This window comes from Leopardus geoffroyi, chromosome A2 (assembly GCF_018350155.1).
Source record: "Leopardus geoffroyi isolate Oge1 chromosome A2, O.geoffroyi_Oge1_pat1.0, whole genome shotgun sequence".
Classification (NCBI taxonomy): domain Eukaryota; kingdom Metazoa; phylum Chordata; class Mammalia; order Carnivora; family Felidae; genus Leopardus; species Leopardus geoffroyi.
In genome coordinates this window covers 50708978-50725615 of record NC_059331.1, presented here as the reverse complement: position 1 = coordinate 50725615, position 16638 = coordinate 50708978, and the positions used below count along the sequence as shown (strand labels likewise).

Sequence of the window (16638 nt, the reverse complement as noted above, 5' to 3'; positions counted from 1 at the left end):
AGTCAAGATCCAAGTTAATGTGGCCCATTTAGCTGTGCTGTCATCTTGCATCAACTGTGTCAGAATAGCATTTAAAGACATTTGTCAGGAAGCCAGCTGCAGAAAGCTGGCCTGACTGCCTGAGGCCCAGTCCCTGTAGAAGGCTATCCCAGGCACTGAGGACCAGATGCATCCAATGGCCACTGCATCTCACAGGAGCACTGGCACAGTCTTCTTGAGCCAACTACTTATAGAGGGAAGCCCTGATGTGCATGCATGTGTGGTGGGGATTAACAGGGGAGAGGAACAAAGGAGGTTCCTCCTTCTGTTCTTTGACTTTTCGTGCTGCCCTTAGCCCTTAGAAGTGCTTTAGCTCTGGTAACAACTCTCATATAGAGCTAACTATGTGCCAAGCACTGTTGCAAGCACTTTATATATAGTAACTCATTTAATCCTCATAACAGCCCTATAAGCTGTGTACTATTATTATCATTCCCATTTTACAGATGAGGGAACTGAGGCTTGGAAAGGAGAAACAAGTTCTTCAAGGGCACGTAGCTACAAAGCAGCAAATCCAGGTGTTCTGGACTTGAGTCCTTAATGAGCAAGCGGGTGGCTGGAAGGACAGAGAGGGGGAAATCCGTAAGGAATTCAGCAATAGAGAGTCAGCATGTATCTACAGGCTAGAGAGAGCGGGGGCGGGGGTCACTTCATTACTTTTTTGTCCTATTAGAATGTAATGCACTTATTATGTTTATATATGTAAATATATACATAAATAGGTCTTATTTTTACAGTGTTAAACATCTTTGTGCTTGCTTTAAAGTATAAATACATTAATACTGATACACAGCCAGTTTCCTACCAAGTATGGGCATCTCTTAGGGTACAGCTGTAACACAGATTAAGTAAATCATAGGCATAGCTTCCTTTCTCTTCCAAAGGTCTCTTCCCAAACCTCATTGGCTATTAGGAAAACCACATAAACTCCCCACAGCTTAGATTTCTTATCTGGACCTACCCCATAGGGTAAAATTTTATAATTATAAAAATTATGATCATAATCATGAGAGCAACTGAATACCTAATGTATGTCTGTACTAAGCAGAGCACTTTCATACCTTATGGTTTTTAAAAATCTATTGAAGTCTAGTATACTTCTTTCTTTTTTAATTGAGATACAATTGACATATAACATTAGGTTAGTTTCAGGTGCACAACATAATGATTTGATACATGTATTGCAAAGTGGTAACCACTGTGAGTCTAGTTAACATCCATCCCTACTCGGATGTATGTATGTAGTCACCGTACATAGTTACAAATTTTCTTTTCTTGTGATGAGAACTTTTAAGATTTACTACTCTCCGAGCAACTTTCAGTGCCATACAGTATTATTAGCTGTAGTCATCATGCTCGACATTACATCCCCAGGACTTACTTATTTTATAACTGAAAGCTTGTGCCCTCTGATCACCTTTACCCATTTTGCCAACTCCTTACCCCCTGCCTCTGGCAGCCACCAGTCTGTTCTCTGTATCTGTGAGTTTGGTTTGTTTTTGCTGTTAGATTTCACACATAAGCGAGATCATATGGTATTTGTCTTTCTTTGCCTGACTTACTTCACTTCGCATAATGCCCTGAAGGTCAATCCATTTGTTTCAAATAGCAGATTTACCTTCTTTTTATGGCTGAATAATATTCCACTGTATCTGTATACCATATTTTCTTAATCCATCTATCCATCTATCTTTTCAAGTGAGTACTTTGTTTCCTGTGTATAAACACCCAGAAGTGGAATTACTGGATTATACAGTATTTCTAGTTTTAATTTTTTGAGGAAGCTCCATACTGTTTTTTCCACAGTGGCTGCACCAGTTTACATTCCACTAACAGGGCACCAGGGCTCCCTTTTCTCTACATCCTTGCCAACACTTGTTCTTTCTTTTCCTTTTCCTTTTTTTGTTTTGTTTTGTTTTGTTTTGTTTTTGAGAGAGAGAGAGAGATGCACGCAAGCAGGAGAGGGACAGAGAGAGGAGAGAGAGAATCCCAAGCAGGCTCCATGCTCAGTGCAGAGCCCGACGTGGGGCTCAATCTCATGACTGTGAGATCATGACCTGAGCCTGAATCAAGGGTCTGATGCTCAACCGACTGAGCCACCCAGGTGCCCCTTGGTTTTGTTTTGTTTTGTTGTGTTTTTATAATAGCTATTCTGACAGATGTCAGGTAATATCTCAGTCTGGTTTTGATTTGCATTTCCCTGATGATTAGTGATGTTGAGTACCTTTCCGTGTATCTGTTGGCCATCTGTAGGTCTACTTTCATGCGTTATATTTTAATCCTCCTAAAGGCAACCGAAGTGTACGGAGGTTATGTAACCTGCCCGAGGTCACGCAGAGAAGAGATGATGGAGCTGGGCACTAGGAATGCCTCAGGGGCAGGAGCCATATCCTCATTGCTTAACCCTGTCAGCAATGGCTTGTCAGTAATCAGTGAGGAATAAAGGCTTGATTGGTAAATGTGTGTGTGTGACAAGATAAACTTGAGCTGTGGCCCCAATAAAAATTCTCCCTCCACCAAAATTTAGTCTGTGGATGAATGTGCTACTCAGCTCAGGCTGCTAGAACAGAACTGGGTGGCTTAAACAACAGAGATTTATTTCCCCACAGCTCTGGAGGCTAGAAATCCAAAATCAGGGAGCCATCAGGGTTGGTTTCTGGTGAAGCCTTTCCTCCTGGCTTGTGGACAGCTGCCTTCTCACTGTGTCCTCACTATGGCCTTTCCTCTGTGTACAGAGAGAATGAGAGAACTCTAGTATCTTGTCCTCTTCTTAGAGGGACGCCAGTCCTGCCAGATGAGGACTCTACCCTAATTACTCAACTTAACCTCAATTCCTCCCTAAACACCTGACTCCAAAATCCATCACATTGGGGGTTAGGGCTTCAGCCTGTGGATTTGGCAGGGGAGGGAGGGACACAGTTCAGTCCATAACAATGAGCTTTGAAGAGTTGTGGGAACCCTTAAAATTGTATGCAGCATCTTTGCAAGGATGGGAGTCCACATACACGCAAAAGGTTATAACCACAAAAAGTATTATAAGTGGACAGAGACAGAAAGGGTTCACAGACAAATGGAAATGAAACCTGCATTGAGAGGTAGAAGCAAGAGAAATTTCTTATAATATTATTTTAATTAGTGTTAAAAAGAGCCCACAAGAGAGGCAGTGGAAAATGAGGAGATGGTGTGTCAGAAGTTAGATGGCCTGCCTGAGACCACAGCCTGGGGCGTGGATCTGAGCTAGAGCCCAGTGTCCTGAGCCCCAGCTCACATTGTTTCCACAGGCTTGCTGTCTCTGCTGCCCTACGGGAGCCAGGGCCATCTGAGCAAGGCTCCTCAGTGTCCTCCTGCTCACCTCATAGATGCTCTTTCCCTTGCTTTCTTTCTAGAAGTGGAGCAGATCGAGGCCATCGCCAAGTTTGACTACGTGGGGCGGTCCCCGCGTGAGCTGTCCTTCAAGAAGGGGGCCTCTCTGCTCCTGTACCACCGTGCCTCGGAGGACTGGTGGGAGGGTCGTCACAATGGCGTGGATGGACTCATCCCACATCAGTACATAGTCGTACAGGACATGTGAGTGGGAGTCAGGACCTTCTCTGAAGAATGCCGTGATTGATTAGTAATGTCTGGAATGGGCACAGGAAGGGGAGTACTGGGTTGTATGCCAGCCGTTTGCTCTCCCCGGTGTGGTATACCTGGTCTTTTGTAAGAATGGGTTGTATCTACCTTCCCCTTAAATAGTGATCCCCTTAACAAATAAGCAAATTGCCCATCCTTCAGCGTGCACAGAGACAGTGTTTGGTGCCTTTGGCTCACCATCCTGACCCACCTGCCAGCCTCCAGGGCATTCATCACCTGCCCTGGTTCTCAGCATCTGGTGGATCTCGCCATATTCCTCCACTCTCCCGAACCATGCCTGTACTCAGCGGCCAACCCACTGCCCCCTCACTCTCCACCATTCTCTGTCCCCCAAGTGGCTTTCTCAGAGGATGGGCAGAAACCATGATCCCCTCATTTCCACCGAGTAGGGTACTGTTATTTTTAAAAAATAATATCAGGCACACACACACACACACAAAGAAAGACCTGTATCCCAAATACCTAGAGCTACCAGAATGTCCAGAAAGTCTATACCTTCTCTTCTTTGAAGGCCATCGAAGCTTCCTACAACACACACTCCCTCTGAGCTTTGGTCAGGCTCAGGTCGAACTGCTGTATCAACAAAGTAGCCACCATGCTGGACCTCAAGGGAAGGGGGACAAAGGCATAAGTTTTGATGGCACAGGGAATGGTGTGAAACCAGAGAAAAGTCCAAGGCCAGGCAGACAACAACAGAAATGCCAGTGGAGGACCCTCAGCAGCCCTCTGATGTCCCCAGGCTTCTGGAAGGGAGAGGGCAGTGGGAAGAGGCAAGCAGGGCTCCCCAGCAACTTCAAGCCACCCCACAATCATCCAAAGCCCTGAGTCGGGAGCTGAGGGATGGAGGCACTTTTCCTCCTCCCTTGCTTAGCCCCAAACTGCTTCTCAGGGAGCCTGTGGACACGCAGCTCCCAGTGCTTAGCTTGTGGGCTCCTCCCCCATTAGGCCAGCACTCCCTCCAGCATTTAGTTTGTCCCAGCCTGGAGCAGCCTGGGAGAGAAAAACCCAGAGGAGGGGGGAGGGGAAGGTGGGCCTGGGGCAGAGGGGCATCTCCGTGCCGAGAAGGTGACTGGGAGTGTGCTGGTGGGTGTGTGTGATGCTCAGGTACACAGTGGGAAATGGCTCATCCCGAGGATGGGCACAAGTTGACCGCAAGGTGTGTGTGTGGATCCACCCTTCAGACAGGTGCCCTACACATCCTGGGTTCTCTGGAGTAAAGCACTCCCAATTCACATGTGTCCTTCTCCCCAGGGACGATGCCTTCTCCGACAGCCTGAGCCAAAAGGCTGACAGTGAAGCCAGCAGTGGGCCGCTGCTGGATGACAAGGCCTCCTCCAAAAACGACCTCCAGTCGCCCACGGAGCACATCTCGGATTACGGCTTTGGGGGGGTGATGGGCCGGTAGGAAACGCGGGTTCATTCTTTCCTGATAGTGCCATGCTGTGTCTGTTTTGGGAGAGGCAAGGGGGCAGCGGGGAGAGAGGGAGGCCCCTTTTTGCCTGCAAGATGTGATATCAGGCACACCTTGGGCAGGGGGAGGGGGGAGCGGTGGTGCTGGCTGGAACTGGCCCAAGAATGCCAGGTGTAAAATGGTCCAGCTTGCAGTTGGGGGTTGGAGAAAGAGGAGAAGAGACATGTATTGGCAAATCAGTGCTTTTTATGTAAAATAGTAATGATGCGAGAAAGAGAGAGTTTTAAATTGGCAAGTATTTTTCCTACCTCTCTCTGGTTCTTGCACCTCCTCCCTACTTTCTGTTGAAGACCTAAGTTGTTATATTTAAAAATTTAAAGCGCACATACTCCCTGAAGTGCACTACACAAACAGAAAACTCAAACCCACTCATGTGGTGGGGGGAAATTGACACTTGAGGCCACCCACTTATTTGGTGGGGAGCACATTTGCCAATTTCTTCCTTCCCCCCCGTGTGTGGGCTGGGCTGTGTCACATGACCTTTCTGCCCGGCAAGGAGCTGTGCATGTCCTTCCACATGCAGGGATAGTCCGAAGATTGTGGTTGTTTCCAAAAAAATTAAACAAGAAGAAGAAAAGAGAAGCTGACAGTTTCTCACTGCTTTCTTAATCAGATTCTCAGAATGTCATATTCTTCGTGTTTTTGGTGGAGAGGTCGTGGGATCAGCTCACACATATGGGTACTTGCAGATAGAGCCAGAGATATCGTTGCAGTAGGAACATATGTTTATGAATTTATTTCAGCAGAAGTCTCTGCCTCCTTTTAAAGCATATTCTTTTCAGTTCAGCAAATGGCTCAGGCACTGTGCTAGGTAATGGAATTGGGGGGAAAGTGGAAGTGGGGTAGATAGAAGACAAAGCCATGGTTCCTGGACTTCTAGGAGGGCCATATCTTCTCCTGCCTCCCTCTCCCTCTCCCTCCCTTCCCTACTTTCTTCTGGTTCTTTCTTTCTCAGTATTCCTCCTCTCAAACACCTATGCTTTGGTCCTGTTGGGGTACCCACAGGCAGTGCTTAGCTTGGCTGGTGGCTCTGGGATATGAAGTGCTGCTGACCACATTGAACTTGGTCCTCTGGTCAGAGACCATCCCAACACTCTGGCCTTCCTCCCCACCCCCTCATCACTTCCAGCCTCCCCTCCCCTCACCAATGCCTTCCAATCTTTGTTGACCTACATAGGATGTAGCCAAATCACCTGTGGGTGGAGCCTCTTATCTTTAGAGTGCTCCCACATCCACCAAGCCTCCTTGGAAGGTAGGCAAGGAGTATTGTGCCTGTTTACCAGATTAATAAAATGGGTCTGAAAGACTACACAGGAAAACCCATGACAAAGCCAGCCCTCCTGATAGACACTCTAGTCCTCTTTTCACTCCACCAGAGCCTCCCTAAAGAGTGAAAGGTGGCCACATGTGTGGAAGGCATGTCCAGCGATGCAATTTTTACTCCTGAATGACTAGTTTCCCAAGATCTGGAAAAGCCTCATAGAAATAGCCCTTTGCTGGGGAGATTGGGGATGGATAACAATACCGGACTGTGTTCAGTTCCCAGGGACCCCTCCTGTGCTTGCAGGGAGCTGGTGACTTTTTGGTACAGTCAAGCCTCAATGCTTCAGACCAATTAAGAAGCCCTTCAGAATCATGGAAATGTCTGAACCACTTAAGAACATATCATGAGCCCAACTAACCATCACCAAAGCGTTCCCAGGTTGAAATTCTCCTGGCCTTGGCTACACATGTAGACAAGATTCATTGTGTAATTAGTAGCACCACCGTCTGCAGTTTGGAAGCAGAATGCTTCCGATTCCTTCATTTTGTGCATTTTAAACCTGCCCCTTGCCACTAAGTTACACGCTCAGCCAGTGCTTTCATTGCACAATTGAGTCTGGCTGAATGAGGCTTTACTATACCTGCTCCCTAGACTAGTGTGTAGTGTGTGGCCTGGGGTTAGCTGGCCTGTTCTGAGACTTGCCAGGGTTGACCTCTGCCCCATGCCCCTGCCCCCTGGCTCCTTTGCAGAGTGCGGTTACGATCTGATGGAGCGGCCATCCCCAGGCGCCGAAGCGGGGGCGACACACACAGCCCGCCCCGGGGCCTGGGCCCCAGCATAGACACGCCGCCCCGGGCTGCCGCCTGCCCCAGCAGCCCCCACAAAATCCCCCTCACCCGGGGGAGGATCGAGAGCCCTGAGAAGCGGAGGATGGCGACATTTGGGAGTGCCGGCAGCATCAACTACCCTGACAAGAAGGCTCTCTCCGAAGGGCACTCGATGAGGTCGACATGCGGCTCCACCAGGCACAGCAGCCTGGGGGACCACAAGTCCCTGGAGGCTGAGGCCCTGGCAGAAGTAAGGGCCAGCGGGAAGGCAGGCTGGGCCAGCTGAGAACCCTAGAGGGGCGGCCGGGTGGGGGCCTGTGGACTGGGGAGCCCCTTTTGCCCTTCGCAGTAGGTTCAGGGTTAAGCCAGAACACAAGAGAGATAGCAAGCTGGCCTCCCCATGGGCTTGGAAGCTGGATGGATACAGCTAGCTAGGGATCCTGTAAAAACTGAAGACCTCCAGTCTCCACGGCTGGAGTGGGGGATTCCTGCCCTGGGGGCAGGCCAGAGGAGAGGGATGTGGTAATGACAGGCGTCTCCACAAGATGGCACAGTTGAGTTATTCATTCATCTGTTCATTCATTCATTCATTCATTCATCTGTTCATTCATTAATTCCTTTATTGAGAAACATTATTGTGTGACGGTCACTGTGCTAGGCACTGAGAGTACAGTGGTGACCTAAAATGGACCCAGGCCCTGTCCCCTGCTGTCTGTCTTCCCCTAGGGCCTTTCTGCAGCCCCACTCTGCAGATTGCCGTATCACCTCTCAGACTAATGCAAGGCTCATGCCTAAACTACTCAGCTGATCTTTCTCTGAGCTTTCTGTCTTTCTGGCTCACATTCTGCCAGGGGAGAATGGTGGTGGGGGTGGATGGTAGAGAGGGGTGATCATTACATTTTGTGTTTTAAAGTTTTATGTTTCAGTTCATGCTGGAGTAGAGCAGGAATAGCAGTGAAATCTATAGGGAGCTTCATTTAAACAGTATGGGCTGTGGAAAGCCTGTGATATCACTGCCAGGCTGGGGGATAGCAAAGGTGGGGAGAGGATTGCCATTTCTCCCCTCATATAGAAGGCCCCCCACAGCTAATCTTTTTGGATAAAGGCACATAAAGCCTCCTCTTAAAGTAGCTTGTGTTCTGGGCAAGGGATAAAATGTCATGAGGAAGCATAAAAGCTACTATTAGCCATTAACCAGACAACCATAGTCTGTTAACAAAGCAAACAGGATAGGCTGGGACCCTGCCTGTGCCAGATTGGAGCTTTTTGTGTGGGCCCAGGGCAAGCAGGAGGCCGCCTGTGGGCCAGGGGAGGAGAGAGGATAAAAAGAGGGCGTGACTGCAGAGAGGAGCCAGCAGGACATCTCCAGGCACCAAGGCCATCAGTATGACAAGACTTGCAGTTTTCCTGGGTTTGCCTCACCAGACATTGTGCAGCATGCCTTGTAGCAGCGGTTTGAAGCAACATCCCCTGATGTCCCTTCGGTAGCTGGGTTGGTTGGGCTCTGGCCTAGCTCAGCCTCAGCAGCTCCTTGTGCCTGTTTTGGTGTGGAGGCATCCCTGTAACACCTGTGTGAGCCAAGGACTCTGGCTAAAGGGAGTTTAAAAATCCACTGCCTGGCAGTTAACAAAGCTCCATCATATCCATTATCTCATCCCATCTTCACAGCAAATGTAGGGGCTTTCAACAGAGAAGCAAAATATGGTACAGAGGGCCCGAGGCTTGTCTGGGGTTGCACAGCAAGCAAATGGCAGAGGAGTCTTTTCACTAAAAAATTACAGGCCCTTTACCCTAGCACAGGGCTCCTGGGTTGAATGCTGATGTCCTACTGCAGCGCCCCCTCCTGGCTTGAGGAGGAACAGAGGCCTTGGGAAGGTGGAATGAAGGTGCCTTAATGGCTGTCTGTCATTCAAAGTGCTCTCCTACTGATGAGCTCTTAATATTACAGCATCCCCAGGAATTACATAGGACGATGAAGGGTTTTGTTGCTTTTTAAAATTTATATTTTTGAAAGCAAACTTTTCTGATTATAATACAGAGAAGAAAGTCCCATTATTCTGGAGTGAACATTGTGGACATTCTGATATATAACCTCCAAGGGATTTTTCTACGGGCAAGAATTGTTTTTAATGTAATCTTTTTAAGTTTATCTTTTAGAGAGAGAGAGACAGAGACAGAGAGACAGAGCATGATTGGGGGAGGGGCAGAGAGAGAGGGGGAGACACAGAATCCGAAGCAGGCTCCAGGCTCCAGGCTGTCAGCACAGAGCCCGACGCGGGGTTCGAACTCATGATCCAAGTCACAAACCGTGAGATCATGACCTGGGCTGAAGTCAGATGCTTAACTGATTGAGCCACCCAGGCACCCCACAGATTTTTTTTCAAAATAACCATAATGGTTAGAGGCCTAGGCTCTAGCGACACACTGTCTGGGTTGAAAGTTGGGCTGTGCAACTAGCTGGCAATGTGACCTTGGGCAAGTTACTTGACCAGGATGAGCTCCCATTCTCTTATGTGTGAAATGAGCATAAGGGTAGTTCTACCCTCTAAGTGTGAGGATTAAATGAGGTACAAATGGAAAGAGCTTGGACTGGTGCTTTATCATTACCACTGTTACTGCCATTATTATTTGTGAGCACTTGACTATATGTCAGGTACTGTGCCAAGCTCTTCACAGGGGCCGTATCATTCAACATGCTCATCAACACCCTGAAGTCATATTATTATGATCGATATTCACAGATGAGAATTCTGAGGCTCAGAGAGTTGCGGTAACTTGCCCAAAGTCACGTGGCAAGGAAGTGGCAGAGCCAGGATTCGAACCCAAGTCTGTCTGACTCCAGAGCCTGCCTTCTCAACCAGTAGGCTAACCTGCCCTCGTTGCAGGTCCCTGTGCAGGCAAGTGTGCAGGTGATGCCCACGTGGATTCCCTCAGTTGGTCATAGGACACCCTGGAGACTTCCTCTCTGTCCCAGCCGTGAGGTTCATGGGTGGGGATACCTCCCTAAGCAGCCCACAGGCTGATTAGCAGTCGAGGAAGGATTGGAGCCTAGGCCTCCAGACTGTGCTGACCAGAAGCTCCTTCTGTCCCCAGGACATCGAGAAGACCATGAGCACGGCTCTGCATGAGTTGCGGGAGCTCGAGAGACAGAACACGGTCAAGCAGGCGCCAGATGTGGTGCTGGACACCCTGGAGCCCCTGAAAAACCCGCCGGGCCCCATCAGCTCAGAGCCCGCCAGCCCCCTGCACACCATCGTCATCCGCGACCCCGATGCCGCCATGCGCCGCAGCAGCAGCTCGTCCACCGAGATGATGACCACCTTCAAGCCAGCGCTGTCCGCCCGTCTGGCCGGCGCCCAGCTGCGCCCGCCCCCCATGCGGCCCGTGCGGCCGGTGGTCCAGCATCGCTCCAGCAGCAGCAGCAGCTCGGGCGTGGGCAGCCCGGCCGTCACGCCCACGGAGAAGATGTTCCCCAACAGCTCCGCGGACAAGTCGGGCACCATGTGACCTCCAGGACGGGGCGGCACCGCCCTGGCCCACCGTGGCCCGCCGTGGCTGAGGGCGGCCTCTGTGACTTCCGCGGCCTTCCCAGTGCCCCTGGCCTTGTCGGGTGGGGACCAGAAGGTCCGCCTGGAAGCGCGTCTGTGCAGAGCTGAGGCCCAGGCACTGGCCGCAGCTCACGTTCAGCCATGTGAATCCCGCAGACCTCCCGTGTGTAAGCAGGCGCCCAGAGGGGTGCAGGTGCAGGAGCAGGAGGCCCCACTAAAGCATCTCCTAAGATTGGGGCAAAATGTTAAACGGCTTCCCCGCATATGGTCACTGGAAAATGATTCTCTCCACATTCTCTCTACATACATAAATATGTGTGTATATATATGTGTGCATATATACACACATACATGTATGTATATGTCTGTAGGTGTGTGTATATATATATATTTATGCATCTATATACATATACTAGATCTGGACACACAACTAAATGTATATAGGATCTCCTTTTTCTTTTTATGAAACTTAGATTTACCTCAGACCCATGCCACCAAACACCTCCCGCTGAGTTACTTGGTGGGACTTGCAGGGACCTTTCTGGGAGAAGTTAGAGGCCTCAGTGACTGCGGATGAAGCAATACACCACTAACCTGCAGAAAAATACACAAAAACAGTCTCCCACTGTCTCCAGAAGTCGTGGCCTTCCAGAACAGTCTGCCCCTCACAGAAGGGTGGGGCAGGCAGCACCCCAAGCAGGCTGCTCCTAGAGGTGGGGAACCCTTCACAGAACCCCCCCGTCCACCCCAGAGACCCTGCCTTTCCACCCGGAGGCCAAGGGCCAACCGTACCCCCGAAGGCACGGGAGGACGTTGGCGAGAAGGCCCCTGACCACAGCATCCTTGTGTTTGTATGTAGAAAAAGGGGATAGTGAGAACCTAAGCCCCATCGCAGCACAGTGTTCTGTGTGGTTGGGAAAAAGGCAAAACAAAAACAATGGTGTGGAACACTTCAAAGCCTAGACACGCTGTAGGAATAAAGTAACTATAGAGGTTTAACTTATACCATTTTCAAAATATTTAATTTTTTCTTTTCTTCTTTCTACTAATTATACTGTGTCAGATCTGGAACTAAACAGGCAAGGAGGCTTTCAGTCACATCATTTTAATTTAAAATCAGTCCGCGACCCACTTTGGCTGGTGCCCTCCTGCGTGAAATGCAGGAAACTCACAGCAGGGGCCAAAGAGGGGCCATCCTTGGCACTTTCTGTCCTAGAGAACACTTGGGTTGACATCATGCAAATGAAATGGCTTTCCTCTCTACCTTCCCTTCCCTTCCTAGCCCCTGCACTCCCGCCCTCCCCCCACCACCTCCAGAACATTGGATATAATTGAAAATGTGGTGATAGAACTGAGGTGAGTGATTTTTAAGAATTAGGAGCTAGACTTCTGCCTCTCAGCTGGGAAGAGGCCTTCTGGATCACTCTTGTTCCATTCCATTTTACTTCCTCTTTTGATCTTTTCATTTTCCAGAGACAGCCTGTTTCTGGATGATGGGACGTAGGCGAATCACATCCTAAGGAGACCACTTTTATTCACCCCCTCATGCCAAGGGTCTCCTCCTTGCTGTTCTCAAGCGCCCTCTCTTTCTCTGAGTGTATCTCCATGGCTGTGGTTTGGAGTCAAAAGTCCTGTGTTTGAGTTCCAGCCTCCACCTCTTAGGAACTGTGGGACTTTGGGCATGTCACTTCACCTCACCGAGCCCCAGTTTCCTGCTCCGTAAAATGAAGGGAATAAAGATAAAATGTAGGTGAGCAAGTTCTGGAAGCCGGAAAGCACTGTGCCAACATGGTTGCTCCTTTTATTATCATTAGCAAGGTAAGTCTTTTAGATAAACCCATCCAGGATCTTCCTTCTGAAGCCTCCTAATGGCATTTGAGAAGTGGGCGGTGGAATTTTCCTAGTAGTTTCATAAGAGCCCTGAAGCACAGCCCTACAGAAAAATCACACACTGATGCTTGAAATTCTGTCATTACCATTTCACCCCATTAGACTAAGTTTTGCCCTCTCCTCTGGTCCTCCATAAAAAGGTAAATACACCCCAGGGGGAGGGATCTAGTAAGTCACTGATAACCTGAGCGTGCAGGAGCGGTAAGCCATTCTGTCTCATCGGAAGCATTGGCAGTGAGCACACCCAGTGGAAGGAAGAGTCAAGAAAGGGCACAAAAAGTGCCAGAGAGAGGTCAATGATAAACATCCTTGTTTTGCCTAAAACCGCAGATTCTGTCTTAGCTCCGGAAATGAAAGAGTCTCAGAAGCAGCTAGGAGCCCCTCTGCCTTTGAGCAGATGACTCTAACCCCATTTTACAGCTTAGGGAGGAAAGCGAGGCCTTGGCATGTGCTATGGCTTGCCCAAGACCTAACAGATGGCAGCCAGTGAGGGCCCTGTTGGGCGCTTGCCTGGGCGGATGCTATGCTCTCCAGCCAGGAGACAAGACTTCCCATTTCTACCCCAGAGATACTCCCAGACCTTAAACGCGGTCACCTCCTGTGCAAAATGTCACATCATCCGACACGGCTACCCAATGAGAAGCGAAAGTCTGAGTTGAGCGTGTTGCCTGATCTGTAGAACACCAGTCAGACCACGTGGATATTCCTATAGATTGAGTTTTTCCTTACTGAAAATGGATCTGTCTGCCTTTCACCAAGTTACCTGAAGGCGAGAGTCTTTGTGGTTTTCTTTTAAGTCCCTGGTTTTCCATTGGGAAATTGGCCGATGAGTTCACATGTAGGAAAGCTCACAGCCCACTCATCCAGCCCCAGATCTGACCCTTGACGCAGAACCAAATGGAAAAATGCTTTCCTGCACCACGACCCCCTCCTTCCTCATCTGGCGCTATGCATGTGTCCACCACCCTCCATGCACACCCCGTCCCATCCACAGTCACTGAGCATTGCAGTCTCCTCCTGACTCCTGCCTGTGTTAGTCCACACTATATATTGCTGTATTTGCTTAAATGCTGGAAAGTAACTGTTACAATGTGAAACTGTAATTTTTTTAAAAGGCTACAATTAAATTATAGCCAATGCCACTCACCAAATCTTTGCACCTAGTAGATAGATCAATGTAAAAAACAAATACCAGAAACCTAACTGTACAGTGAGTGTGGGGGAAATGTAGTAACCTAGTTAGTAGTCCTCAATATAACCAATTGTACAAGGGGGAGTGGTGGTTACCTACTTGTTCATCGCCATTACTGAGAGCTGTACTGATCAGTTCGTTGATAACGGGCATTTTTTTTTTTCCTTCTTCTTCACAGAATGATTTGTTTTCTTAACCTTTGACTTACCCTGAGGTCAAGCCTTTTGTCTTTATGTGTAACCAATGTTTAGTCTATTTTAGGAATGAACCAGCAAGATGTTCATTTAAAACTGACCAAAGACAATTCATTCCTGGTCTAGTTTCCTGGGCCTTGGGGCCCAGCCGCCGCTAAAGACCTTTCTCCGATAAAATTGAGAACAAGCCGTGCTTCCTACCCTACTCTCCTTCTCTCCCTTTATTCCCCTTTCCTCTTCAAGAGCTGCTCTGAGCTGTGGGATTCTATGAAAAATTCTTGCCTTTCCTTGTTTTCAGTGCTAACGATTTCTCACCTTGAAGCGCCTTTTGAACCCCGGACAGAGCGCACAACTGGAGGGAATTGTAAGCTCGGGAATTAGACTTGGGAGTCTTTTCTCCGAGGTCACCAGGCCAAGGGGCAGGAGAGAAACGGATTCCCAAGGGATGAAAGGTGTCTATTCAACGAAGAAATCCGAGTGGGAAGAGACACAGGGAAATGGAGCCATCGTTTGGCTACACCGGCTGGAACCAGCAGTTCAGAGATCTGCCTTATAAACACTTCAGAACTGGTTTGTGGTACACAAAGGGGAGCCAGCATGGGGAAGAGCCTTTACGTGGGGCTTGCTTCTCTGTTGGCGTCCCCTGGAGTGCCTTGTTGGGTATATTTCTTTCTCATTCAGGAGGCATGAACGCAGAAGACTTCCTGTGGCCTGGTCGTTACTCGGCACTCCGCACACGTACACGGCTGATGGAAAACCACAAGGACTAATGTAATGGTTCTTCCTCTCAGTCTTTCTATTCCTAACTTTTCACACATCCAGATGGTTCCACACTAGAGCAAATGCCTCATTCTCCTGAGAATCCCAGAAAGAAGAATGGCTGGCTCACAACCATGGTGGGAGGCCCTGTTGGGCTTGGGAGGACGGGCGGGGAGGAAAAGGCAGGAAGGGGTGAGCGAGGTGTTGCTTAGCTGATTTTCTGCTATGCAGAGCTAATGCTGACGTTTCATGTCAACTTCCCCGGTTCTCTGGGGTCTCCTCTCTTCTGAGCAGCCGTGTAGAGAATTCCCCACATACCCAAAGCTGCCCAGGGGAGCTGAGAGAAGGGACTTTGCTGTCATGTCGGACTCCTCCCGGCTTCTCTGAGGTTGATCTGCCAATGTCCCGCTGTCCCATCCTCTGGGACTGGCCGAATGGCCACCGCTGCCCCTTGCCGACACCTCCTTTCTGTGTGAACTGTCCCAGGCAAATAACAAAGCTGTTCCTTGAACCAGAGCAACCAGAGTGCACTTTGCCTTCCTTAGACGGAAGTAGATTCTGGCTAGAGTTTCTGCTCAGGCTCTAGTTCCCGGCAGTGTGACTGTTTACACGGTTTGGCAATAGATTTGGTTCTGATTGCTTCAGAGTGGCTGGTCGATTTAGTTTCCTTTGGTTTCCTTCCTCCCCAAACTGTGTCAGGAAAAAACAAACCGAAAACAACCCTAGGAAATTGCTGGTTGCCTGTCCCCATGTGATGATAAGTGTTGCCCTCTTCCGGATATCGTTTCTCTACCTTACAACCAAACGCCCGTCCTATAGAGTGTCTGTTGCGTATTCTGATGGTGCCTGCTGGTTTGACGTGGAGCTATCCTGTGAAATAAAACAGCTTAACTTTTCTCAAACATGCTCCCGTGACTTTTTGAAAGGGTGAGGTGGCACGGGGCGGGGGGCGGGGGGGTTGGGGAGGTCCCAGAGGGGTATTTCTACCCTCCAGTCCACACTGTCTGTGTGCTGCCTCCAGGAGCCGTCCCTGAGATATCCTTTAGCTCAGATCCAACAAGGTGAAGGCCAACGTTCCAAGGAGGACTGATTCACCTGTAGAATTAATTGGAAAAGGTAACTGTGGGATGCCCGCTGGGAAAGCAGAAACTGGAAATGTCAAAGCAGAGGGAAATGAGAGAAGGAGCTGTGATCTACAGAGGCCACAGGATACTGAGTGCCTGTGTGAAGGCATATGGACCATTTTAGCATTTGTGTCTATACACATGTGATACTGCCTTGGATTTTTTTCCCCTCTGTGTGTGTGTGTGTGTGTGTGTGTGTGTGTGTGAAGTTTATTGATCACTTATTTCTGTCCCAGGCACTAGATTAAAGCCCTAGAAGTGCATTTTCTCATCAAATTCTCAAAACAGTTATTGAAGGTAAGTACCCTTCTTAAATCCCATTCTGCAGATGAGGAAATTGAGGCTCTAAGAAGTTAGATGGCTTGCCCAAGGTTAGAAGGAAGTGAAGGAGCCCTGTCTGACTCCAAAGCCATTCTCTTTACAAGATCATCATACTGCCTGTCATTGAGCATGTCCATTATGCCAGCGTTGGCGGTAGGATCTCATGGTTAAGGTAACTTGCTGTCTGCCACAGTCAAGGACCACTCTGGGCCTTTCCTTTCTGATGAACCCTCTGGTGGATCTTCATGGAGGCGCCTCTTTACAGAAGAGAAGAGAATGAGGTCTTCTGCCTGCCTCAGGGAATCCATTATTCCCACCCTAGCTCTCAGCACTCAGTGCTGGCCCTTTGCTAATTCCAGGCTCCGGTACTGTGAAA

The 16638-nt window shown here is 49.1% G+C and overlaps 1 protein-coding gene across 7 annotated transcripts in view; it reads left to right on the top strand.

Moving 5' to 3' along the window:
• Positions 1-15719, top strand: part of SRGAP3 (SLIT-ROBO Rho GTPase activating protein 3) — a 261324-nt gene extending 245605 nt beyond the window's left edge. For 6 of the 7 annotated variants that reach the window (XM_045493636.1, XM_045493635.1, XM_045493640.1 and 3 more), the window contains 4 exons: positions 3426-3606; positions 4924-5073; positions 7157-7484; positions 10328-15719. In XM_045493636.1, coding sequence (XP_045349592.1) covers positions 3426-3606; positions 4924-5073; positions 7157-7484; positions 10328-10741 — 1073 coding nt within the window. In that variant the 3' untranslated portion in view covers positions 10742-15719. The remainder of the gene's footprint in view (positions 1-3425; positions 3607-4923; positions 5074-7156; positions 7485-10327) is intronic. The other variant, XM_045493642.1, reaches the window with a different exon arrangement.
• The last annotated feature ends 919 nt before the right edge of the window (positions 15720-16638 follow it).